Source organism: Ipomoea nil, unplaced genomic scaffold, assembly GCF_001879475.1.
Source record: "Ipomoea nil cultivar Tokyo-kokei standard unplaced genomic scaffold, Asagao_1.1 scaffold0813, whole genome shotgun sequence".
NCBI lineage: Eukaryota > Viridiplantae > Streptophyta > Magnoliopsida > Solanales > Convolvulaceae > Ipomoea > Ipomoea nil.
The window spans coordinates 1,153,596-1,177,896 of NW_017617241.1; the positions used below are offsets into that span (position 1 = coordinate 1,153,596).

General features: G+C 36.3%; 4 protein-coding genes across 8 annotated transcripts; 1 reads left to right on the forward strand and 3 right to left on the reverse strand.

Moving 5' to 3' along the window:
* Positions 1 to 1,875: 1,875 nt before the first annotated feature.
* LOC109178248 (protein ENHANCED DOWNY MILDEW 2) lies at positions 1,876 to 11,759 on the reverse strand. Of its 4 annotated transcripts, none has more exons than XM_019327867.1 (20): positions 11,617 to 11,759; positions 10,813 to 11,260; positions 10,636 to 10,729; positions 10,314 to 10,367; positions 10,038 to 10,174; positions 9,555 to 9,651; positions 8,981 to 9,079; positions 8,507 to 8,754; positions 8,318 to 8,407; positions 7,744 to 8,250; positions 7,224 to 7,368; positions 7,037 to 7,138; positions 5,901 to 5,993; positions 5,259 to 5,300; positions 4,595 to 4,705; positions 4,212 to 4,283; positions 3,994 to 4,112; positions 3,815 to 3,878; positions 2,981 to 3,718; positions 1,876 to 2,869 (listed from the first exon to the last, which is right to left on the reverse strand). In XM_019327867.1, exons 2-20 carry the CDS (start codon positions 11,223 to 11,225, stop codon positions 2,012 to 2,014), a joined length of 4,083 nt encoding a protein of 1,360 aa, XP_019183412.1. In that variant the 5' UTR covers positions 11,226 to 11,260; positions 11,617 to 11,759; the 3' UTR covers positions 1,876 to 2,011. The 4 variants fall into 4 exon arrangements, with proteins under 4 accessions (XP_019183412.1, XP_019183409.1, XP_019183411.1 ...); XM_019327864.1 differs by having other exon boundaries at positions 1,876 to 2,903; positions 2,976 to 3,718; XM_019327866.1 differs by having other exon boundaries at positions 1,876 to 2,867; positions 2,940 to 3,718.
* Positions 11,760 to 13,563: 1,804 nt separating this feature from the next.
* On the reverse strand, positions 13,564 to 18,452 carry LOC109178156 (fimbrin-1-like). 2 transcript variants are annotated; one of them, XM_019327719.1, is made up of 15 exons: positions 18,282 to 18,452; positions 17,922 to 18,068; positions 17,671 to 17,841; positions 17,219 to 17,457; positions 16,953 to 17,124; positions 16,826 to 16,864; positions 16,614 to 16,682; positions 16,399 to 16,515; positions 15,776 to 15,987; positions 15,504 to 15,659; positions 15,118 to 15,317; positions 14,823 to 14,980; positions 14,627 to 14,723; positions 14,445 to 14,536; positions 13,564 to 14,364 (listed from the first exon to the last, which is right to left on the reverse strand). In XM_019327719.1, exons 2-15 carry the CDS (start codon positions 18,006 to 18,008, stop codon positions 13,852 to 13,854), a joined length of 2,322 nt encoding a protein of 773 aa, XP_019183264.1. In that variant the 5' UTR covers positions 18,009 to 18,068; positions 18,282 to 18,452; the 3' UTR covers positions 13,564 to 13,851. The 2 variants fall into 2 exon arrangements, with proteins under 2 accessions (XP_019183264.1, XP_019183265.1); XM_019327720.1 differs by having other exon boundaries at positions 18,272 to 18,452.
* A 2,048-nt stretch (positions 18,453 to 20,500) lies between these two features.
* LOC109178159 (rho GDP-dissociation inhibitor 1-like) lies at positions 20,501 to 21,994 on the reverse strand. The gene is made up of 4 exons (XM_019327723.1): positions 21,542 to 21,994; positions 21,208 to 21,429; positions 20,998 to 21,122; positions 20,501 to 20,834 (listed from the first exon to the last, which is right to left on the reverse strand). Exons 1-4 carry the CDS (start codon positions 21,729 to 21,731, stop codon positions 20,754 to 20,756), a joined length of 618 nt encoding a protein of 205 aa, XP_019183268.1. The 5' UTR covers positions 21,732 to 21,994; the 3' UTR covers positions 20,501 to 20,753.
* Positions 21,995 to 23,516: 1,522 nt separating this feature from the next.
* Positions 23,517 to 23,825, forward strand: LOC109178041 (putative lipid-transfer protein DIR1). The gene has a single exon (XM_019327537.1). The coding sequence runs from the start codon at positions 23,517 to 23,519 to the stop codon at positions 23,823 to 23,825; it is 309 nt and encodes a 102-aa protein (XP_019183082.1).
* The last annotated feature ends 476 nt before the right edge of the window (positions 23,826 to 24,301 follow it).

Consider the following 24,301-nt stretch of genomic DNA (forward strand, 5'->3'; position numbering starts at 1 on the left):
GTATTTGATTAATTAGCTCTTTGTAACAACTTATTGCTCCAAAACGCTAAAATTCAAAAAGCTGCTCAAAATAGCTTTTTCGATCAGCTTTTTAAGTCATTTTGAATGTAATGAGCTATCAACTAACAACTAATTTAGCAAACACTTTTCTACAATCGGCTACTGTTATCAATTAGTCAAATCCAATCAGCTAACAGCTAGCTATTTACCAAACACCCCCAAAATACAAAAGGAGCTAGCTCAATTACAGGACAATATAGTCTTAGAATTAATAAAATCCAAGAATAATTTCCACCATAGCTGTAAACGGAAGCTCAGTAGTGAAGGTAATAAGGCGCAGAGAGCTATAATAAGCAAATCTAAATGCTGGATAGATAATTGATCTCACAGATTAGTGGAGGGCCCTCTGTTGCAGCAGATTGTAGCACAAAGAGATACAATGATCCCAACAGCAACAAAAACAAGAGTTGTCACCATAAACCCCATCTCCGCTCAACGTTGGCAACACCCAGCGAAGCGAGCTACTTACTGTAACAAATCCCTAATACAACTTTAATAACTCCTAATATTTCTCCAAAACAACCAATAAAAAGAATGAAATTCAACGATCGGATCTACACGTGTGCAAGGGAAAAACCTTGTTTCCGGCAACCGGTTGCTTTAGGCGATCACTGTTATCCGAGAGCAGAACTCCGTTTGAACAGGTGCAGGTGCGGGCTTGGATGGGGGCAAAAGGATTTATTTTAAGTTTTCTCTGTAATCTTTTTGCAATTTGTACTGTAATTAATATTGATTAAATTAAATTGCAACATTTCTGCAACAACTCATAATGGGCTTGGTGTAATGAAGTGATAACCCGATAAGAATAGATTAATGGCCCACAGTGAGGGAAGGCAGCCCACAACTGTACCTGGCACTGGACTTTCCAATCGTTATACCGTGCCCCATGGCGCACATAGCAATGTGTGCCCCGCGCCTCCCAAAATAACATCGTTTTGTTAAATTATGTGGAGAATTAACGCGACGAAATATATGTGTATTCAGTTATAAATTATGTGTTTTCAAGTATAAAATGCTGTATCTTTAGGTATAAAATTCTGTACATTCAAAATAAGAGATTTTTATCATTTTAAAAAAATTATGTATTTTTAGGTATAAAATTCTGTGTTTTCTATCATATAATTCTGTACATTCGAAACATAAGAATTTTCAGTTATAAAATTCTGTGTTTTCAGGTATAAAATTATGTATTTTCTATTATATACATTCGAAACATGGAGATTTTCAGTTATAAAAATTCTGTGTTTTTAGGTATAAACTTATGTGTTTTCTATTATACAATTCTGTACATTCAAAATATGATTATTTTTTTTTAAGGAGTTAACAGCAGACACGCGAAAATGGTACAAAACGACGTCGTTTTGGACCATGGCGCACAATCCTGATGCACAGTATAATTTGCCCAGGACTTTCGAGCTTTAGTCGGCAAATTATAGGGTGGACGGTCCACAATGCATTGTGATCCAACATCAAATATACACTGTAGTTTTATTTTAACACAACTACAGTATCATTTTGATTTGCTGGACAATATGATATGTGAAATTGTTATTTAGTTTCATTTTGTATACACTGCAGTTTCATTTCAACACAAGCATATTTTCATCATTAGTTTAGATACACTATAGAGTCTGCCATTTTGGACCGTGATCCACAGTATAATTGCTGGCTTTAGTCTATGGCATTTAGAATATTGTATAATTTTATATTTTGTAGTCTTTAAAACAAAACAAAAAATTGAAGGACAAATTGTTTTATGCTAAACATGTTTTCTTCTTTTTTTTAAAATAAGTAATGAATCCAACAACGGAGAAGTAATCCACAAAAGCTAGATATGTAATCTGTTGCGCTTATATATATTCTCATAATAACCGTCAGTATAGCTAGATTAGATGGCAAAAAAATTAAAATTAAAATTAAAAAATCTAATAAAAAACCAATGTATCTTAGTCTAGTCATTAAGCCACCCAGAATTGTTCTGTGAAAAGGGGCGGTATGGACCTTGAGCAAAACCCAGTGCATTAACATGATGACTAGGAGGACGGGGATTTACGCTAGCATAGAGCCCACTTCTGCCTGCCAAATGAGGATCAAATCCGGGGCTACTCATCATTGGGTGGTTCACCTCATGCAATTGTGGCGATGGATGCCACCGCATTGCTGCTGCTGCAGCATTCATCCCACCATAAGTTGGATCATTATCTAGTGGATGTTGCCCGTACAAAGGAAGTCCCTGATTAGGGACCACCATATTGGGGCTGGGTTGCCTCATGTAATCCTGACCTTGCTGCGCCCGTCCATAAAGATGAAGTTGTCTTTGCATATCGGACTGCCTCCCCCCATACTCATCCATCCGATTAAATCCATAATGAGAAACATCAGTACTCTCATGACCCATGAAATGTTCATCTGAACCCCTCATCCCATACTCCACAGCACCAGGACTGGAAATATGCTGCCATCTGTTTGACAAATTCGAATAAGGCTCTGGAACTGGAACTGGACCTGGACCAGGACCAGGCAGGTACTTTCTCACTACATCTTCATCATCATCATGAGCACCAAATGCAATGGGTATTCGTCCTTGAGATCCAGAGCCACTGTTGCCTCCTGTAAAATGCATGTAATCATCCCCCCTTCCAGCTTGTGTTTGTGAAGGCACTTCATGACGCTTAGATGGAGGAATGGGCCTATCATGACCTTTCTTAGGTGAATATGACTGGGTTGGCAATTTTTTCCCCTCCATCCGTTGGTTACTAGGTTGCCGATAATCTTCCCTACCAGACTGTGTGTGTGAAGGTCTTGATGTGTTACGGCCTTTGAGAGGTGAGGAAGGTCTTGATGTGTTACGGCCTTTGAGAGGTGAGGAAGGTCTTGATGCGTTACGGCCTTTGAGAGGTGAGGAAGGTCTTGATGGGTTACGGCCTTTGAGAGGTGAGGAACTACGCCGCTTTCGTTTTCCAGTGTATTTGTCCTCAGCCTCTACCTGTTTGCTGCTAGCTTTACCAGGTGAGGGATCACGAGAAGCAAATGTTTTTCCACACAATTTATCTTCAGCTTGGATTGATCTGCCACTAACCTTGCCTGGTGATAGATCACGTGGCAGAGATCTTTTTCCAGCAGATTTGCCCTTCCTCTTTCTGTTCCTAGACCTGCGAGGTGAGGGTTGGCACAGCAAGGATCTTTTCCCATCAGATTTGTTTTCAACTGTTATGTCAGTTGATTCTCTCTGTTCTTTACTACATTGGATCCCCTGCTGCTTTGAGTTCTCATCCGATTGCTTCACTCCAGAGTCATGATCATTCTGGACTTCCACAGCACTGCTATTATTGCGTGACTGTTCTTCAAGACATCCATTGATACCAGTTTGTGACTGAGCTAGCTCAGGCTTATTGTCTGGGACACAGCGGTCCTCCCCCCTTCTCGAGGATTCCACTTGACAGTCACGAGACCCCAAATCATCACCAGGTGCAGCCTTCTCACACTGGTTTTCATCCTGCTTCCCACGTGCCTTTGACAAGTGACCAGCAAGTTTAGCAATTTCTTTATGTTTGGGGGTCCAATCTGGGCGACTCCAAAGATAAAGAGGCGGTGTGGATACGTTCCAATCCTCCAGTGTTTTGTCATTTGCATCAACAGATCCAGGCAAATAAAATGCCTGAGAAAACAGAAAAGAAACATGAGTCATCTATATTAATTTGCCCTCTCAATTCAAAAACTCATTTCAGCAAGTGAGATATGAGAAAGCACTCACCTTCCCACAGAGTAACTCATCATTCTCCCAAATGAGATCGTATGGATTCTTTTTATCATCTAGACTGGTAAAAGGCAAACAAACAACACCATGAGAACCAGAAACCATATACAAGAAGCAAACAAATGGTAAAAAGAAACTGTTAAAGAAGAATAAGAGCTATAACCAGAGGCCAGTACCGTTGAGTCTCCCGAGGGACAATAAGGATGAGAAGCTTTGGCTTAAATTCAAGAGCTTTATTAATAAACTTATTAGCAAGTCCTGCATTCACTCCAAAAGGAGGGTTAAGCCCCATGATCTGTCCAAAAAGCCAAAATTACATGTGAGCATCTGAGTGTATGATGTCAGAACTTCACAGGTATGAGTTCTTAAGATTTCAAGAAGCAGAGCTCCTCACCAACTTAGACCCAGGTGGTAGCTCCTTCGATTGGACAGTTATCCAATCCCTCTTCTCAAAACAAAAATCATTCTGCATAGAAGGAGAAAACATACAAATTAAGGTTGGCAGATCCACAAACATGCTACTACATAGGCTCGCTCATAAACTTCTACTCTCTCTCATTCAACCCCCAAGCCCTTAGAGAAAGGCTTTTAGCAAGAGACTTGGCAACAAAAAGTTAAAATAAATAAACATCATTTTTCAAATTTAGGTTTCCTTATTTAGAATAAATAGTATGACATAATGATTCCCACAGCTCTTACCTATAATGCTACCAGTTTTCACACACACACACACCCCAAATATCACCAAACCAAAAGAAAGCATAAAATCGAATTCACCTTTGCTTGTAAGATATCAAAATTTTTAAAGGAGCACTTCTTCCCAATCTCATCCAGTTTCTTTTTCATAAGGCAACTGAAATCATTGGAACCACAACAAAAATCCACAACCTGTTCAATGAACAACAATGTGCTCAAAAATTAAGACTAAGGTGCAGTAATTCAGTACATAAAAATAAAAAATAAAAATAGAAAATAAAAAAACGAAATTAGCACTGGCTTACAGAAAAGATCAAACAAGCGCTGTCTTTCTTTTAATATATTACAGAATACAAGGCAGTAAATAACATACTCACATTAAGCATCCAATTAGCACTACTACCTTAATTCTTATCCATAACATTTAAAATATGAGCAAGCAGAATTTCAAGTACAAGTTTGAACATATGATTACTGGTCATAATAAGGCACAATATATAAAGCAGAAATCTTCATGGCATTATATCTGGTCAATGTACAACTTTGCAGATATGTATGTCATTCATGATGACATCCATGGACATTTTGATTTTGAGAACAAAGATTTTAGTGCCAAGAAATTTTAAAAGACTTAGAATGGAAACGTATTTTTTCAATCCCATTTTAGAAGATGAAAGAGGAGGGCATACACACACACACACACACACACACACACACACACACAGAGGCAACAGTAGATACTTACTGTGTCACCATCTCCAACATACCAATGCAGCATATTCACAATCTGCACAAACGATTCACAATAAATAGTTAACTAGAAATGCAGAAGGTTAAATTCGTTTCTTTGTTATGGAAATGAAAGGTGTTGAAATTTTCCTGTGTAAATTTGACATATTCCACACTGGCCGCAAGCCATACCTGCCCTATTCATTAAAATCTGGAATACAAATTGGCATTCTCTTCCTCCATAAAAAATCAAGGAAAATGAGGTAGGTACAAAAGGATACTATTTTTCCATCACCTTTCTAAAAAACTCATTATAATGACCCCTAATGTGAAAATTTTAATACTTTTAACAGAAATTTATAGAAGGAATTTAAGAAATATGTTACAGGTAATTCATAGACAGACCTATCTATTGACAATCATTTCAGTAATTCACAGATCATACCCCACCGCAGAAGGTGCTTCCTTGATTATTATTATTAATATATTCAATAAGTTGATTTCTTAAACATGAGAACATATCCTTATAAAAGACCTAAAAACCTGTTAATTAAGGTTGTTGCTCACATAGCTAAGGTGGTTAAAAGATAAAAGTTCTTCTCTATTCTCTTAGTGAATGAAGTGGACCAAACTAATAACCAAATAAAACTACTAGTACCTCCTTTAGCTTGTCCACCTGAGTGAAATGGCGACCAAATGATGTATAGCGCAAGCCATATAAAAATGGTGCAAGATACACTTTTAGCTTGTTCTACAAATATGAATAAAAATTTCGTTAACACAAAGGGTGCCACACAGTGGTACAGAGTGAAACATACAAAACACAGGCTACCAAAAAGTACTAGTAAACCAGAGGTTCCCACATGTAAGCAAGATTTTCAATATAGAATTTTTTTACAGAAACAAGACCCATGAATGTTCGTTCATATTCATGATGCACTATATAATTCAGAATATCACTGTTATCAAATATTCATTACCAATTACTTACAATCAAAACATGTTAAGTTAAATGACTTAAATAAGGCTTATGAAATACAAAAGCTTTAAATTATTTGGAAGAAGGGGTGAAAATCACCAGTTCGAACGAATTAGAGTAGAGAATCAAAAGTTGGAGGGCACCAATCTTTAGAACAATTCAAAGATCTATTCCATACTTTTTTTTGGGCCTCAGCGAAGGACTCCTTTTATTGCTTTTCATTTGATAGATTTTTTGGATAGGGTTAGACTTGTAGAGTGCTTTATATTGCTGTTAGCCATTTTGCTGAACATCATTGTACTATGGGGGTGCAAACTCACTGCTTCTCAAAGAATCTCTTACTTATCAAAGAGAACTGCATAATGTTAGTTGATACTCATACTCCTGTGTGATTTCTCCAACCTCCCTCAGTTGTTTACATCACAATGAATCATTACTAGTATTCTTTTTTGGTGTGTGTACGTTGGATGGGGGGGTAAACCCCACAAAAAGAAACAGTAAATAATTTGGAATCAGTGTTATCGCTGTAATATATATATATATATATATATATATATATATATATATAGGGCACATTCAGAGGAACTCACCGATATCATCAAGACAACAGGTTTTAACATTAATGAAAATTTAACTTAGTACACTGTAATTCACTCACTATATACTTTAGCCTAAGTGCTATATATTAAATATTAAATAATAATATAATAATAATAATAACAATAATAATAATAACAATAACAATAACAATAAGACAAAGTGGGAACACAATGAATGGAAAATAACAATTAACAAGAATACAAGGTCAACTCTACCTTCCATTTCATAATCTGGGTGAGTTGTGCAGGATCACAAACTACTTTGGCATCATCAACACTGCCCCCCTCTTCTAGCCTTTGTAAAGCTGTGTGAATTGCCTGCAAGTACATAATTGATCAGAAATGCCTCAATTATTATTGGAAGAGAGGTCAATAGAAATCAAAAAGAAAAAATTAGAAATACCTTAATAGAACCCTCCACCTTTCCCAATGTTATAGATTTATCTAGAGCAAATTTTGATGAATAAGCATTTTCAGTTGGCACTGTATGCTTCTTTGACACTGATTCGAGAGTTATTGATGAAGCATCTTTCACAATATCCAATATTCTGTTTAGTAAGGAGAAAGGTACAAAAAGGACAAATTAGTGATAACCTGCACCCAAACAAGTGAGTAGACCTGAAGGAAAGAAATAAGACTTCCTAGTCAATAATGCAATATAGTGGAAAAAGGCAAGTATAGATGCAAATAAGCCGACTGCCTACAATCTTTGCTTAGCAGTTGATTAGCTAAGTACAAAAGAATTAAATTCAGTTGAAAGAACATGAATACTTATCACAGAACTGTGTCAAATAAGTAGAACATAACTAATAACCATTTCCAAATCTTGGTTGTTTAGTGAAGCACTGGTACAAGGGAAAAGAGAGCCAGCATGAGAGGAAACTATAACATTAAAGTTTGAGAAAAAATGAGGGTTGGCTCACCTTTTCTTTGAATCAGCATCTAGAACCAGTGAGCTGCCGGTTTCGTTGGCAAATGAAACTTTAGCCTCTTCATCAGACTCAATTGGCTCAGCATCATTACACATCAGCTGATTCAATTCAAATAACTGTTGCCCCAAAGACACCTTGCCTTCAGCAGCAGTAGGCCTATCTTGTTTAGCATTGGAAGCCTTCTTCTCCAAACTCTTTCTAGGAGCATCCATTACTTTCTGTTTCTTAGGCAAATAATGTGGGGGCAACCTTCCCTCTCTCTTTTTGGAAGATACACCAACCTCTCCAGCGGATAACTTCTGCAGACCTTTTGATTGTTTGGAAACCATATGTTTTTGGTTCGCAACTCCAGTTTCAGATACAGCACTGCTATCTTCTCGTGCAATTTTCTTTTTCTCCAACACCTCAAGGTTTTTCTTCATCTTTTCTCGATTAATCCCGGGAAATTTTAAATGCTCTCTACTAGGTGTCATTAGATCTTCATCAATTTCATGCTCTCTGTACAAGGTTTAATTCAAATCAACCTCAACATAAAGTAAAAACTAATAAAAATTGAAGTACTTACAAGCAATAAATCAAAATTCTGTTTGGAATAAGATCATCCCAAGCCCTTTGTACAATACCCTGATCCTCTTTATCTTCAAATGCAATCCCACTGACAAATTTAATAAAAGCATCAATGAATATTAATACAATCAACGTCATAATAAGCAAGGACTATAATAACTAAATTCTCAAAAGATTGAGAGAGGACCTTGGCAAACATTTCCTATGGTATGATCTCGGACACCGCCTACATATAGCAAATTGCAATTCCTTATTGTTCTTATCTTCAATCTGATTACAAACAAAGCATTGATGCATGGGGCAAGCAAAATCTTCTCCAGCAGCAATCTTTTTCTGATGATTATCCACATTTAACTGCTTCTCACGATGAAGCAGTTTGGCCACACAATGTGGATGGTAAAAGCGACCACAAGTTGCATTAATACAACGAAAGACCTGGATTCATTTGTGAACCAGAAATGATCAACATAATTCACAGGCATTACAAATTAAAACTGAGTAAACAATTTATAAAAACTAAAACTAATGCCACCCATGCTAACATATTAATACATTATCCAACAACTCCTATACCCTCTTCATACAATAGAATGTGCATCAACATTGCGACACCAATAAAACGTGGGGTTAAGTGGAAAGAAAATGAAGGAAAGATCCATACCTCAGCACCAGAGGATAGATCTGATGACCCCAACTCCCCACAGGCAAAGCACTGGTGTTTTTGATATTCGCAATTCTTGCAATAAAATTTCTGAATAGCCTGCAGAAATCATTGATGCATAAATTTAACAAGTAATCCATTAAAATAAAGAAAAAAAAAACTTTATAAGGAGAACAGAAGCAATAAGAAAATAAGCACCAACACACTCATAGCTAAATGTACCAACATCGAGGGCATGTTGGGCACAACCACATCCTTACTTGTGTTAGAATTTTTCCCCAGTTTACTAGTTTCCAACACACTAAATCACTAATAACACATTTCAGGCACATTTTGTTATAATGCTTTTTTTATAAAAATAAATAAATAAAATTAAAAAGAAAACAAATAAAGAAGAAGAATACTATTTCTACAGCTTTAATGCCAAAAATTAATCTTAATAAACAAGGGGATATAAGGAAGAGAGAAAAATAAAGAGGTTGACTGGAATATCTTCTAAGTTAACACGTCTCCAATGTGTTTATCTAACTCTTTTGCAGAAGTGTAAGAAAGTGAAGAACGCATCATAACGTACATCAACTTGTTCATGAGTATATCCAAGAGATTCACAATCAGATTCACGACCAGCTTCTTTAGTTGCATGAAATGACCTCAAGCAATTCCCTTCACAACTGGAAAAGATACCAAAAGTTGGCATTTAGCACTTGTAGATATATACGATATGCAAAATATTTAATTCTCTTTAATTATATAATGACTGTACTTAGGTTTGCTTTCAGTATAGAATATAAGGTAGGATAATAAGTTGAAGAAAAAGGAAATATTGAAAACAAGGTTTGAGGCGTATCACAAAGGGCATAATCGAAACAGCAACAAAGATTGAAAAATATCAAGCCATAAGCATTAGCAAAATAATAGACCTTATTAAAACAAAAAGAAGTGATGAACAAATTGGAAAAACATGGATATGCCAAAAAGGATATGGAACATGCACCTAACAAATTTAATTTGGAGAGAGATACATGCATAAGAAATTGTGAAAAATAAAGAAACATACCAAATAATCTCACCACCATTGTCACAGATTGCACACACAGATTCAAACTGGTCATCTTCATCATCATCAGAGCCATCTTCAAAAGTTTCATCACCTAGATCATCAACTATAAACCCTGAAAGGGTTTTATCATTTACCTGCGAAAAGACAGTCAGCATGCTAATAGAAGTTCATAGACTATTTTTTACTTACCCTCTATCCTATCTACTCTTGAATTTTTACACTGCAGAGAGTACAGGGGTGTTGTGTAATGAGTTTTTCAGATGTAGTCCTAACCTCATCAAGAAGTATCTTCTTTTTAGGCCTCTCTTTAAGGAGTGTAAGTAATACCTGAAGAACAAAGCATGAATTATTCTATAATAAAAGATTATAAGACTAAAGAATTAACAGAAATATTTTTATAATAATGTGGTAAAAAGCCTCAAGATCAATAAATAAAATATTTTGCACACTCCCACAGAAACATAAATACAGATGCTTTAGTTTCCAAGGAATATTTCAGAAGGAAAATAAAATTTAAAAAAAAAAAAAAATCATTAGCAGATTGACAGATTTTCTGCATGAAGCATATCAACGAATCATAAGAAGCATCACAAACCTTGGATTTAGCCAATATATCATCATGTTTTACAACTTCACTTATAAGGTCCATATGATCCACTAGATCATTCTCTGAAGGCCTTGGCTCAAAACTACAAACAGAGGAATAACATTTAAAACCCAAAAGGCAAATATAAAAGATAGAGAGAGTATTGTAATGGATCATAATATGAACCTGAAAACTTTGTGCATCTGATCCCAAAAGGCTTTAACAGAAGAGTCAGGAGTCTTCCTAAAGAAATGCAAGCAATGCAGACTAACCAATATTGTCCTAATAATTGTATCCTCAAATGCCTTTCTAGGTTTCAGAAGCAAAATCCAGCTATTCTTTTTATGTAGCACCCAAATGTCTGGTTTTATGCTTGACAAATCAAATTTCCAGGCAGTAACTTCCTCATAAACCTTCATATTGCCATTATCAGCATCCCCGCGTAAAAATATATGTTTCTTCTTCCCACTCAAACGCTCACCCCCTTTCCACTGAACTGATAACTCAGAGAATGAAATAGGTTCATCGTTATCGTCCACAAAGTCATAGTTCGAAACAGAATTTATTTCTGCTTCAGCTTCATCATCAGAAAACGCCATGTCCTTTTCCCAATTGCTCCTTTAGAAGCTCAAAACTGAAAGAAAAACAAACATCAGCAAATAAACAATGTGAATATTCAAACTAAAACAGAAGCAACTGAGGTTTTGGAAGTCATTAAGGGGGAACTTTTACCCTTTTTTTAGTAAGAAGGGATTTGCTGTAAATGCCTTTGAAGATATATTTAACAGATAATGAAACAATATGAGGAATAAGATGAAGACGAAATCTATGCATATCCTAATTTATACTCCAGAAATCTCTATGCATATCGTAATTTATACTCCGTTATCAAATTGCCGAAACACTGATGTAGATTGTAGAGATTCCTTTAATTACAATAAACGAAATTAGGGCAATAAAATTAACGAGATCACTGGACTGACGGTATACCGAATAAGGAGAGATGGCAAAACGAGCAGAAACGGTGGCGAAACCGGTGGATAAACCCTTTTTGTCTCTAGGTTTTACTTTTGCAGAAGTTTCTGTATCATCATGTACGGAAGTTTCCAAACCGGGATTCGCTGCATGATCAATTTAACGATTTGGCCCTTTTATATATCGTTTAATTTATAGTCCGTACTAAGTATTTTTTTATTTTATTTTTAAATTAAAAAAAAAAAAAATAGAATAATGGTCAAATAGGTCATCGAATTGCACACGATAATGTAATTAGACCACTAAACTCAAAAAAAAATTACAATTGAATCCATAAACTAACCTATTTCAAACAATTTGTTCAATTTGTAGGTTTTTCCCCTTATAATAGTTGAGATCTTCCGGCAAGAATGATTTTTTTGTGAGGCCCCGCTAGGAAAGAAAAAATGGAAAAGATATGTGTAGTCGCTTGAACAGGCCACAGTGCCACACCCGCTCCAAACAATTAAGGCAAGTCTTCGTTAGTGATGTGCAAAGATGGTGGAAATCCAAGTCAAGCTCATTTGCAAAAGATGAAGAAAAACACTACTTGGTATTTAAAAATGATTCCTTAAATCCCTTTATAAATATGACTATATTTACATATATTCTAGATTAGGTTTATGACTATTTTTCCCATTGTATTTAGGATTACAATGATGCCCTATACCTATAAATAAGGCACATCCATATCAGTTTTGAAGAGGCTTATAATTCAATAAAATTCTTAAGTTTTTCTTTACACTTGTGTAAGAAACTTTATGACTAATTGTGGACTCAATTAGTGGCTAGTCGTGGACTTGACTATCAAATTGATTCGTGGACTCGAATCAATCTTCCTTTCTTCAACCTTAGATTTAGGTTCGTGGACTCATTCTTGAATCAAATGAAACTAGATCCGACTCTAGTTGATTGAAGATTGCATCATCGAGGTACTTGAAGCTACAATGAGATTCTTCTAAGTCTTTGAGGATTCGAGACAAAGAGTTTCTCGTGGGGTTTAAGGTAAATTGATATGAACCTGGTCCAAGGTTCAAATAAGATGGAATATTGTCTCAAGAATGCCCTCAAAAGTAAAGATAGAGATGGATAAAAATACCTTAGACCTCGCGAGAAACCCTTTGTCTCGAATCCTCAACGACTTAGAAGAATCCCATTGTAGCTTCAAATACCTCGATGATGCAATCTTCAATCAACTAAAGTCGGATCTAGTTTCCTTCGATTCAAGAACGAGTCAACGAACTTAAATCTAAGGTTGAAGAAATGAAGATTGATTCGAGTCCACAAATCAATTTGCTAGTCGAATCCAAGACTAGCCACTAATTGAGTCCACAACTAGTCATAAGGTTTATTACACACGTGTAAAGAAAAACTTAATTTTATTGAATTAATTTTTTATTGGCGTCATACCTGCTTTTTAATTATTTTTTTTTCTCTTTTTCCTTCTTTTATATTTTTCTCCCCCCTCTATCTCTAGGGATGATCACGGTTCACTTCGAATAAGGAGGTTCAAACCAAACCGTGCACTATACAAATGGACGGTTCCGGCTCTAGAACTGTAAAATATATTTCAAAAAAATAAATTATATACTTTATATATATATATATATATATATATATATATATATATATATATATATATATATACTAAATAGCATATCTATTATATAATTTCTAAAATTCTAACAGACAAGCAATGTGTCCAAACATGCAAACATGAAACATCATTCTTTCCTATTGATAGTATCATCATTGGTATTCTTTTAGTTTTTCATAGTTAGCTTTTAATAAAATAAAATAAAATATAAAAATTAAAAAATTAAAAATTAAAAGTTCGGTTCCTGCAAACCGAACCTTAGGCACCCTATCTATCTCCTAATTGACACTTAAAAAAAAAAACTATTGGAGATGCTCTAAACAAGGGAGTATGATACTAGTGTGTAGTCATTATGGAGACAATCCAAAGAATGCATCAAAATGATGAAAGTCTACTTTACAACAAAAAATACAATAACTTAGAAGCAAAACTCAGTGTATATATTTGAGAACTAACAAGGTGACACTGTAGAATTTGTGTATGAATATGCTAAGGGAGACTATTTATATAATTTTTTAGATGATTTTCCTATATTTTTGTTTATGTTTATATCTGTCTCTGCGCTTTTCTTATTCATCATCCCTCCTCCAGCTTAAAATGGAAATGACCTTCAGCTATGTATCACTCTGTGACCGGGGATCTTGTTTCTCAACTTGGGATGAGGAAACCTCCTCCTCTGCTTCTGTCTCCTCGTGCTCGACTGGTTTCGATGAGACCTCCTGCGACTCCGTGTCTTCGTATTCAACCTGTGAAGACGTAGCCTTCTGTGACACATTGCCCTCGCTTTCAACCAGTGAAGACGAGACTGTAGAATCAGAGGCAGCATCGTTGATGGTCAGATTCGACACTCCAACGAGTGAGCTGTCATCTTCCCCGTTGACAGATGGTGCTGGGGATGAATCGGGGGAAAGTGCTACAGCGGGAGATGACAAGCCATTTGTCGAAGGAGCTGGGGATGCATCAGGGGTAGCGGGACCAGCAGGAGGAGATGATGAGCCATTTGTCGAAGGAGCTGGGGATGCCTCGGAAGTAGCAGGCGAAGGAGACGACTCTGAATCATTCACCGGTTGCTGAAGGCTCCAGTACATAATGCTGGCAGTGAGAGTTAAGATCATCTTTTGGTTGACCTGTCATCAAACAGCCAATACTCATAGGCTTAGTTTATAGAGGATAGAGGATACACAACTTAGAGTGATAATGTTCTCACCTCCATGATATCCTCGGGCAGCAAAAATATTGAACATCCAAGTTTCCGGGCAACACTAATGATATATGTAGCATTTAATTTCTTTTCATCATCTGCCATAAAAAAGACTAGTCATCTTTCGCATTCCATTATCATTTTGAACAAAAATAAAGCTAGTGGCTTCATGGGAATGGAATTCATACCGCTTTCACCCTTAGAAACAAGGTTCCAGTTAACAACCCGTGGCTCCACTGCACTGAGAAGCTCGAGGAAAAATAACCCACTTGAAAGGCTCTTGTCCTAAACAACCATCCAAAAAGGAACATCACCATGATGTCATCATATTATAAAAGATAATGATGCTTCAAAAAAAAAAAAAGGCATTTCCTAAGATTTGACCTTGAAGCTCTCCATTCGAGATGTTCTTCCTGTGCTTTTCACTTTTTTGTTTGCCCAATTCAGGATATCAACATCACTAATCTCCTTGCCTTGAAAGCGGGATCTCAAGTTCTTCAAGAGTTGGAGCATGTTAAACCTCATTAACTGCCACAAGAATGCTGAGTACCCAAAAAAAAAAAAAAAGTGAGCATTTTATGGTGCTTCAGACAAAGAAATACTAACCACCATGGCCAAGGAGGAGGAAGAGGGAGCAATATAATAAATTAAATAAGACTAAATTAATTGGACTAATTACCAAGAGTAAGTTTTTTGTTCCCCTGAACAAAGTCATTTCCACCCACATTCACCAAAGAGAGTTTTAACTGCTTCCCAATCCTGACAACTTGGTTGCAATTCTCTACTTTCCTAAATGGCATCTTAATAGGAGGTTTTGTTGCATGCTTCCAATTAACGGATCCGGGATGAACCTTGTCCAGCACCTCCAAAAGTACCCATCTAAAAGAAAAGGGAATACAAGCCGTAAGGATATTCTGAAGGTTGATTATAGTCAAGATACACTACAAGTCTACAACATCTGATAAAATCATTATATGTAACAGAAACATGTAGAAAATATTTTGAAGTATCTATCTTATGTTTATAGTGTCTCCAAACTTGCGCATACAGCTCACTACTGCTCACCCATTTCTGACATCCTCAAATAAGTTATTGACATAAGAGGAGATGCCAAGACTATTGATCCATAGTCGGAAACATCTTTCTTCTCGCGATATTTGTTCGTCATCTGTCATCATCTCTGCGAAGGAGATCTTCTTGTTGTCAGTAGACAGGCCATTCCTGTAAGGAAAATCTTTTTCTAAATACATGTTTTCCTTCTCATAGTATAATAAGCAACTAAAAATGATTAGAAAAAAAATAATAAAAAATGATTAGAGACATTATTAGCTTCGCACCTTTGGTGGAAGATCTGTGCAACAAAGGCAAGATTCAAATTGGCTGAGCCTTCAACAATGTCCTTTGGACTTAAGTATCTTTTGCAGTCCATTTTTTCTGCATGATCAAGGACCATGTTTGCCCTTTCAGTGGGATCTTTGGAATCCAACGTTGCTGGACTGCAATGTTCAGGCGCAAGTACATTAAGAAGGTAAGCATATGCCTCTCCATCCTGCAGCACAAGAACAAACTGTAATTGCAAAGCAAAGCTATTTGCAACCATTATGAATTTGGGATCACAACCTAGTGAAATTCAAGACAGAAAATCACAAGAAACTGAGGCATTTAAACATGGCCACAAAAACACAATCCCCTCATTTTCCCAGAATAATCCTGAAGTACAAACCCACATTTTGGTTTTGACTACATACTGTCCAGGAAACTGAGAAGGGCAATCCAAATTTCATCATTTCCCGATGATAAATTCATCAATTTAAAATCCCTGTGGCTTCCTATTTTGCACGGATATCACATACAAAATGACAAAGTTAGACTAAGTCTCTACATGGTTCTATTACTAGCTAGACTAAGAAGGAACTACTTCCATTGAGTAGCTTAGTGCTCCTAAATGCAAGGATTTTACCTTCAAATCTGACGAAAAATTTGATACAGTCTTTTTATAGCCTCCTTTTTTGAGATGAAAATTCATCCATTTCAGTAAAACCTTTTCTGGGGCTAATCCCAAAAGCTCCTCAACATCCTGCAAAGGTTAAAAACAATCACACCAGAAGTTCAGAACTTGAAGACAAACAAATAAGTGAGAAAGAAATAAAACCAAAAACATGAATATTCTTGTACATTGTTGTCCTCCACGAGTTCTACAAGCTGAGGGGTTTTCCTGAGGTTGAGATCTGCCAACAGTTGGATCTAAAAATATAGGACAAAAAATGTTAATCATAAGCAAATCAATCCAATCTTATTGCATTAAACTAAAAGTATAAATCTGCTGATTTTCTGTCTAGCAAGCCAAGATAGAAACACAAAAAGTGGAGTGAAATCTAAATACTGACCTTTATGATTTGAGAAATCAATCCAAGAACCAGATGAGGCTGCAAAAAGTTGGATGACATTAAGGAACTAAGAATGCAGAGACATATGGAAACAAATATAAGCTCATAAGTCAACAATATAACTCACTCTTCCTTCAATCAGGTCCTGATTGCCTATATTGACCACTGTGCATCCAATAGCCTTTGCAGAGTTGAGGCAAAGGGTATGGTTCTCATTTCTTTCCCATGGGTTGAGTACTCGCTTAACATTGATGGCTCTTTCATCTATTGTACCAGGTACAGCAACATTGATCAGCTTACTGTAGAAAATCAAAGAAAAAAACTTAAATAAAATCAGCTCTATATTGATTGGCAAGCAATCTTGAGTATTATCAAGCCTTCCATGTTCAATACCATAGAAGAACTCCATCTTTTGCCAGATCAAACAACGCATTGGAAGCTGGATCTATTGGAAGGAACTCCTTTAAGAATGGATCATCTCTGAGATAGCTGTTGATATGAGCAACATATGATGCCTTCTCTGATTCACTGATTGTGTGAAGTAGGGTGGTTGTAGTGGCCTTGAGGAATGAGGAAGGGCTTCTCGAACTACCTGATTTGGATGCAGTTCGGTTTTGCAAGTTCAAGTATGTCTACACACCAAAAGCAGAAAATCCATATACAATTACTAACATTTGGAACAAAGAAGCAGAAATTATTCTTACTAGCTTCTTTTAATTACATTAAAAGCTCAAGAATCCCAATTCAAAAATCAATTCACAACCAAACAATTAAGAACATGTCATGACAGGCATTCAAAGGTGACCAGATATTAATTATATGAAAAGTATTAAATACTCACTCACCCTGAGAAAGCCCTCAAAATCAACCTCATCATTGATATCAGAACCAGATTCTCCCAAAATGTTCCTAATCTCCTCCTCATTGAACATTTCACTAAAAGCCTTCAGTTTCGCCATTAAAGGCGGCAAATCGCCAATTGTAACTTTGCCATTCTGATTCTTCACAAAAATGAACTAAAAACAGAGAATCCAATTCAACAATCCGACAAACAAAAACATAACTACAGAAATGATGAAATAGCAGAGAGGTTTACTTTGGATTTGAGACTGCGAAGCTCGACTTGCGTGAACTGGCTCTGAAGCCATTGATCAGACACGAGAACACCCTGAAAACTCGACATCTCCTCAGTCCCCGAATCTCGGGGAACACGAAATCAAACTCACTCAATCAAAGCCCAATCCTGAAACACAGTTCATCATCCAGAGCACCGTTAAACAAACCATGCAAACAAGCACAGCAATCCAATTGTCCAAATCGCAAACGTTTCAGAACAGAAAAAAATAATCGCAGGGCAATAACAATTAACAAAACCACATCAACAAGCAATCCAATAGAAACCATTTTTTTTTAGCAACATGTGATTAACACGTAGTTACCACTTACCAGCACGTACCTTGAGGAAAATCAAGGTGGGTGCTGAGTTTATTCAACGTTTTGACTGTTTTGTCAAGGAGAGAGACAGGGAGAAAGAGAAATGAATGGATCGAGTATCGCTTAATTGCTTGAACACAGAGCAAAAACATAGGGGAGAAGAGACGAGTCTTGGGCTGTGGACACGCAAAGACTATGAGGCGGAGAAGCTGGACAGTTAGGGGGATGGACTGTGCTGGAGGCCCACTTCGATAAGGTGGTTTTTCCCCCACGCGCTGGTTGATGCCCTCACGCGCGCTCTCCTTTTTGGACAGCTCATCCGTAAACTTCACACCTCAGCATTAACTTCCCGTCATTTCTACACTAGCCCTATACGGGCGGCCCATCATCCACATCTCGTTTTCTCGTTTTTCCCACTCGCAAAATTATTGCATAAAGGCGGCAATTTATTTTAGACTCATACAGAATTTGAATTAAACTCATACAGAACTATTTTAGTACCAAAATTATGTTCCGCTAAATTTTTTTTGGAATTATATTTTCATACGTTGTTATCATAAGAGTGATTTTAAGCCAAGTATATTATGAAGTGAATATAGAATGTTGTCTAGGTGAAAAATATGATTTAAACTCATTTTTTGATTCTTTTTAAATTAAGTGTTTAGAATTAGATATGTTTTAAAAACGTTGTGTAGTATGATAATTTGTGTAAATAATAATTTTTTCCCTTTTTTTTGTGTAAACCACAATGTGGCCCGGTTCTTTTTCTGTTCGTTTAACGGTCCACATTCGGGTACAGAATTTTCTCCCACAAAAGAGAACTCATTTACCACTTAAGTTATCCTGTTGGGTTGCATTTTTCCCTTATTGCATAACATAATATTGTACCCATTCAGAGCATAATATCGTACCCTTCATAGCACAACGAATATTGTTGAGCCTTTTAGAGTATATTGTTGTGCCTTCCTTAGCACATTGTTTGTTGTGTCTCTGAAGTGCATATTGTTGAACCTTGCAAAGCACATTGTTGTACCTTTGAAGCGCATATTGTTTTGTCTTGGAGTGCACATTTGTGAGCCTTTCAAAGCACATTTTTATACTATTCAAGATACAGTTTTGTGTCGTGTAGATTAGAAGTGCTATTTTTTTGTTGTTGTTCATTCGCATACGGGACCTTTTTCGCACCATAGCCTAAGCATATATATATATATATATATATATATATATATATATATATATATATATATATTACGGTTCAAATGTGGATGGTGTGCTTATGTACGAATGTGGGGTGAGATGAGAGTAAAAACGCGGTGGCAATATAATTTTTTTCATCTAAGTCAAATTTAAATTTTGTTGTGCTGTGTGCTTAAAGTCCGTCAATTGTTGAAATTTAATTGCATTTGTCTAAAGCTTTAGGTCCATGATTTTCTTTTGTTATGGTATGTGATTTTATTTCTTAAGGTGCATTGTTTTCTTTCCTACTTTTACAGTTTGTTCTTTAATTGAGGACACACTTTTTTTTTTGTTACAGTCACAAAACACAATCAAATTCTTTATAAGATTTTTTTTTTAATACAAAAATTATATTTATGTTAATTTAGCTTAAGATGCGTATATTTAAAATTTAAGGTGCATCGGCTTAGAATATTTGTACGAAAAAGTATCTCTGCATATATGTATATTATATTTATATGTATATTATATGTATATGTATATGTATATATATATATATATATATATATATATATATATATATATATATATATATATATATAGTGAAAATTGTAACCATACTGAAAAATAAAATATCGATTAATTGTGTGGCCGGCCATCGTACGTTGTACCGTTCTCTATGATTATGATACAATTGATTAGGTTATACGGTACAAGGTACGCATGTCATGGGGTAATGTCATTGTTGCTTAATTAGTATTCATCAATATCAATATAATTACTTAAAAAACAAATAAAATAAAATTGTATATGATCTTCTCTGACCACCGCCAACCGACCAAGCGCCACCCCCTTAGGAAGAGCCACGGGCCCACGGCCCAATTTTATCCCTCTCCCACTATTTATTGAAATCACAACAAAACTACAAAGCTCTCAATCCATCAATCATTTATATTTAAAAAATAATGATAAAATGAAAGAAAAGTTAGGGTACGGTGTATTCAACATTAACATTAAGCAGAAGAAAGTAAAATGAAATTATATTATATATATTAAAAATACATAACAACAAACACTGATCATAAAAATTCCAAAAAAAAAAATAATGAATTCAATGCATGTTTTTATAAGGTGTGAAGGCAGAAGATAGCCCTTCAGTGAAAGAATAAAGAGAGTTTTGTAAAAATTAAGAAAAAACCTAATTAACAGAGAATAAGTACTAGGGGATGTAGTAAAAAGGAGCAGCGAGATAGGGACTCCATGTTCCTAACTTGATAACAGTGATCAAAATCACCATCTGATCTGTTTCTTCTCCGTCCTATGATGTTTCTGCCCACTCCTTCTGAATGTCAAAGGTGTAGGTGATGTCCAAATAGACCTTTTTGTCATCGTCTATGAACTGAAACATCATTAAATACACCACTGAATTAGTGATTTTTTTTTTTATAATAGTCAGATCATATAACTATTAATGTGCAATCCAATTATCAGCTTAAACTTTTAGTTATGGTCCACGTGTTGCTTAGATCCAATATAAGAATGTTTTAAAGAAACATCATAACCTTAGTTCTTGCAGAATATGTTCCTCTAGCAAACATGCCAGAGGGAGTATTCTCTTCTGGCATCTCATGTATATATGACTCCACTTGAGGGCTAAACGTTCCCAGCATCTCTTTAGAGCTGTCAACTGATAGAGACAATATTACATTAAAACACACGAATTGAAAAACAGTTTCCCATGAACTCAAATTGCCAAAAAGTAGTATTAGTACCTTTGATTCCGGTTTTCCAGACATAGTTAATGTACTTGAGGCCGCAAACAATCTCGTTGCTGACCTTGATGGCGAATCTGAGCCGATATTTGCTGCCTTCTTTTAAGGTAAACCACAGGCCTTCTGGGTTCCGCCCATTCTCAGGAATCTGAAGAACTATATCAGGCCTTCCAGCAGAGATAATTGTGAGGCTCATAACCTTCACATCAGGTTCTTGTGCTTCTGCATGAAACAATACAAACCACCAAACCAGACAACAAACAACTCTAACCAACACAGTACAATTAACCTTAACATATATAACATTATCAGATGTCAACTTATATAAATGTACCTGGATTGATTTCGACGCTCCCGAGAAGCTGTTCTTTCCACCTCCTTAAGCTTTCATCGTCCTTGTCCATCTCAAGATGTTCCTTGATACTGCACTTAGGACCCATCTGAACGAACTCTTCATCCTCCTCAGTCGCATAAGAAGCCTTGGCACCGTGATCGGAGTCATCTTCATGGTCAGACCCTCCCATTGTCGCTAGCTTTTTCTACTTTAATTTCAGCGACACCGCAAATGTTAGTTAGTACGACGTAGTAACGACACAATAATATAACCTGGGAACGGTGTGTGTGGGTCTCAGACGGGGACGATAAGAGGCGTCGGAGGCTGAGGGGGTATAGTAGCGTTAGTTCTCAGGCTCAAAACAAAGCTGAGGTTTGAAGGTCATCATTAATCACACCGAAACAACGTATCACAACTAAGAAACATGTTCAGCGTTGGAGAGAAACAGTAGGTAAAACGCAGCTTTTTGAGTGGTGATTATGTATCTATTATTCTTGGTGATTATTCCTTGTGGTGATCCGAGTATATGTGAGATCCAGTAATAAGCAATGATTATGGCCCCGATCGATCTGGACATTCTTCAATTCCAAACACAATGTTATTGGCCTGCCCACCTAATTCGCCCTTTATTTTGACCCCTTCTTCCTAACTACAGTTCCTTTAATTTGCCCCTTTAACAAGCTAATTAAGTCATCCTCCATTCATCAAACACTCAGAATTTTTATAATATTCTTGTATGATGAATTGCCATAATTTAAAATAGTAAGTAAAGAATCAATACATATATACATGCCATTATTCCATATTATGTCAGTGATATGCAATCGTTATACCCTACACCACGGCGCACATAGCACTGTGCGCCGCGCGCCTCCCAAAACGACGTCGTTTTGGGAGGCGCAGTAGGAAATTGCTGGAATTATGTGTATTTGTTCATACAGTTATGTGTATTGGTTCATATAGTTATGTACATTTTTTATACAATTATGTACATTCTTTTTATACAATTATGTATATCCGAATCAGAAAATTTGTGTGTATTATGTTAATAGTTGATGTGTATTATGTTAAAAGTTTATGTTTATTATGTATTATGTTAGATTATGTGTATTATCTTTTAAAAAGAGTATGTATATTTTGTTATATAATTATGTACATTCATATATACAATTATGTGTATTCTAGTATAACATTATGTACATTCTTGAACAGCGGATTTTTTTTTTTAAAGAAAAAACTACTGCCATTCACTGGGGCGGGAAATTTCAAATAAAAAAAAAAATTAAAACGACGTCGTTTTGCATCTGAGCGCATAGTGCAACGCGCACCGTGGTGTAGGATATAAATTGCCAGTGATATGATCCCGACCATACTTATTGGACGCAACTAGCCATTCTAGCTAGCTAATACTGTCATGTGATCTAGTGGCACCAAGTTGCTCTCCCATATGAGAAAGTAGTTATGAACAGATATTGCATTGTAACAGAGTTAGTTTGGTCGAAATGAAATTATTGTATCAGATCAGATGAGATGGTCTTGTTGATGAATTGGGCTCATTGATGGCCTGAACTTCTGTTTACTGGTTGTCTGTGCAATATAATGCAGATTATTATTATTTAATGTATAAAGATGCGGCCTTTTCCCTGTGAGTTGCAGGTTTAATTTGTTCTTTTATATTAATCTTCACGGGACTTGGATTATACTCGCACTACAGTTAAAAGCCAATTCAAAAGTGGAAAACAGAATATATATTATTCTTCCGTAAAGTACTAGCAGATATAGCTACTAGCTTAGCTAGTCCGTGACAGGGAAGTCACGAGCCAAATGGTGCTACCCACCCGGCCTCCGGGGTCCTGTATATATAGCTACAAGATCGCAGGCCAATATGCATCAGATCATCAGTTGTAGTCTTGCAGATATAAACCACTACTATATATACAGGCCGATCTGATCTGATCTAGTTTGCATATATAATATGGCTAATAAGTCATTATTTATGGTGTTGAGTGTGGTGGTGGTGGCGGTGATGATTGGCGTGGCAAATGCCCAGACGGCAACAAGCGTCATCTGCAAGGTGAAAGTGACGGAGCTGGCGGAATGTCTGCCGGCGATCAGCGGCGCGGCGCCCAAGGATCCCACCAAGGCCTGTTGCACCGTTCTGTGCAACGCTGACTTAAAATGCATGTGCAAACTCAAGCCTCAACTCGCCAAGTTTGGTCTCAGCCCTGAAAAGGCCATGAAGCTCCCCGGCAAATGTGGCCTTAAGGTTCCCCGCCAATGCTAATTAACGCTCAAACCCCATTCTAGTATGACATTCCTTCCATTATCTTCGCTATTATTGTGATTTGTGAGACTCATCCGTCAACCTAATGTGGTGTCCACCTGTCTTTGTCTAAAGCTTTTCATGTTTTTGTTTTGTTTTTGTGCAATGAAACGGTGCTCACGTGCGTCGCCAAACAACTTTCGGCGTTTCTTAACGTCTTATTATGTTGTCCTATAATAAATAATAATGTCTTTTTGCTTCAACAAGAACTTTGCACCTTTACTTATATTTGCTGGATTTAGTATATTAGGCCCAAAACCATAATAAGCTCTGATCTAAGGTGGCAAATACGTCGAGCAGGCCCATGGTCCACACTGTGCGCACCATAATTTATATACTGTAAAATAATGTATATTTAATACAAAAATAATGTATATTTAGTACAAAAATAATGTACATTATATTCAAGGGATGTACATTATTTTTGTACTGAGTGT

Excerpts from the sequence above, each read along its gene's own strand:
- LOC109178159 (XM_019327723.1), bottom strand. The coding sequence starts at position 21,731 with ATGGGAGGGTCTGACCATGAAGATGACTCCGATCACGGTGCCAAGGCT. Across the intron at positions 21,123-21,207 it reads CTGGAAAACCGGAATCAAAG|TTGACAGCTCTAAAGAGATG; the intron begins GTACTAATACTA and ends TGTCTCTATCAG. Across the intron at positions 20,835-20,997 it reads CATATTCTGCAAGAACTAAG|TTCATAGACGATGACAAAAA; the intron begins GTTATGATGTTT and ends ATGATGTTTCAG.
- LOC109178156 (XM_019327719.1), bottom strand. The coding sequence starts at position 18,008 with ATGTCGAGTTTTCAGGGTGTTCTCGTGTCTGATCAATGGCTTCAGAGC. Across the intron at positions 14,724-14,822 it reads CTCGAATGGAGAGCTTCAAG|GACAAGAGCCTTTCAAGTGG; the intron begins GTCAAATCTTAG and ends ATGGTTGTTTAG. Across the intron at positions 14,365-14,444 it reads TGCCCGAGGATATCATGGAG|GTCAACCAAAAGATGATCTT; the intron begins GTGAGAACATTA and ends GTTTGATGACAG.
- LOC109178248 (XM_019327864.1), bottom strand. The coding sequence starts at position 11,225 with ATGGCGTTTTCTGATGATGAAGCTGAAGCAGAAATAAATTCTGTTTCG. Across the intron at positions 10,730-10,812 it reads CAGATGCACAAAGTTTTCAG|TTTTGAGCCAAGGCCTTCAG; the intron begins GTTCATATTATG and ends CTCTGTTTGTAG. Across the intron at positions 7,139-7,223 it reads AGGTGGAGGGTTCTATTAAG|GCAATTCACACAGCTTTACA; the intron begins GTATTTCTAATT and ends ATGTACTTGCAG.
- LOC109178041 (XM_019327537.1), top strand. The coding sequence starts at position 23,517 with ATGGCTAATAAGTCATTATTTATGGTGTTGAGTGTGGTGGTGGTGGCG.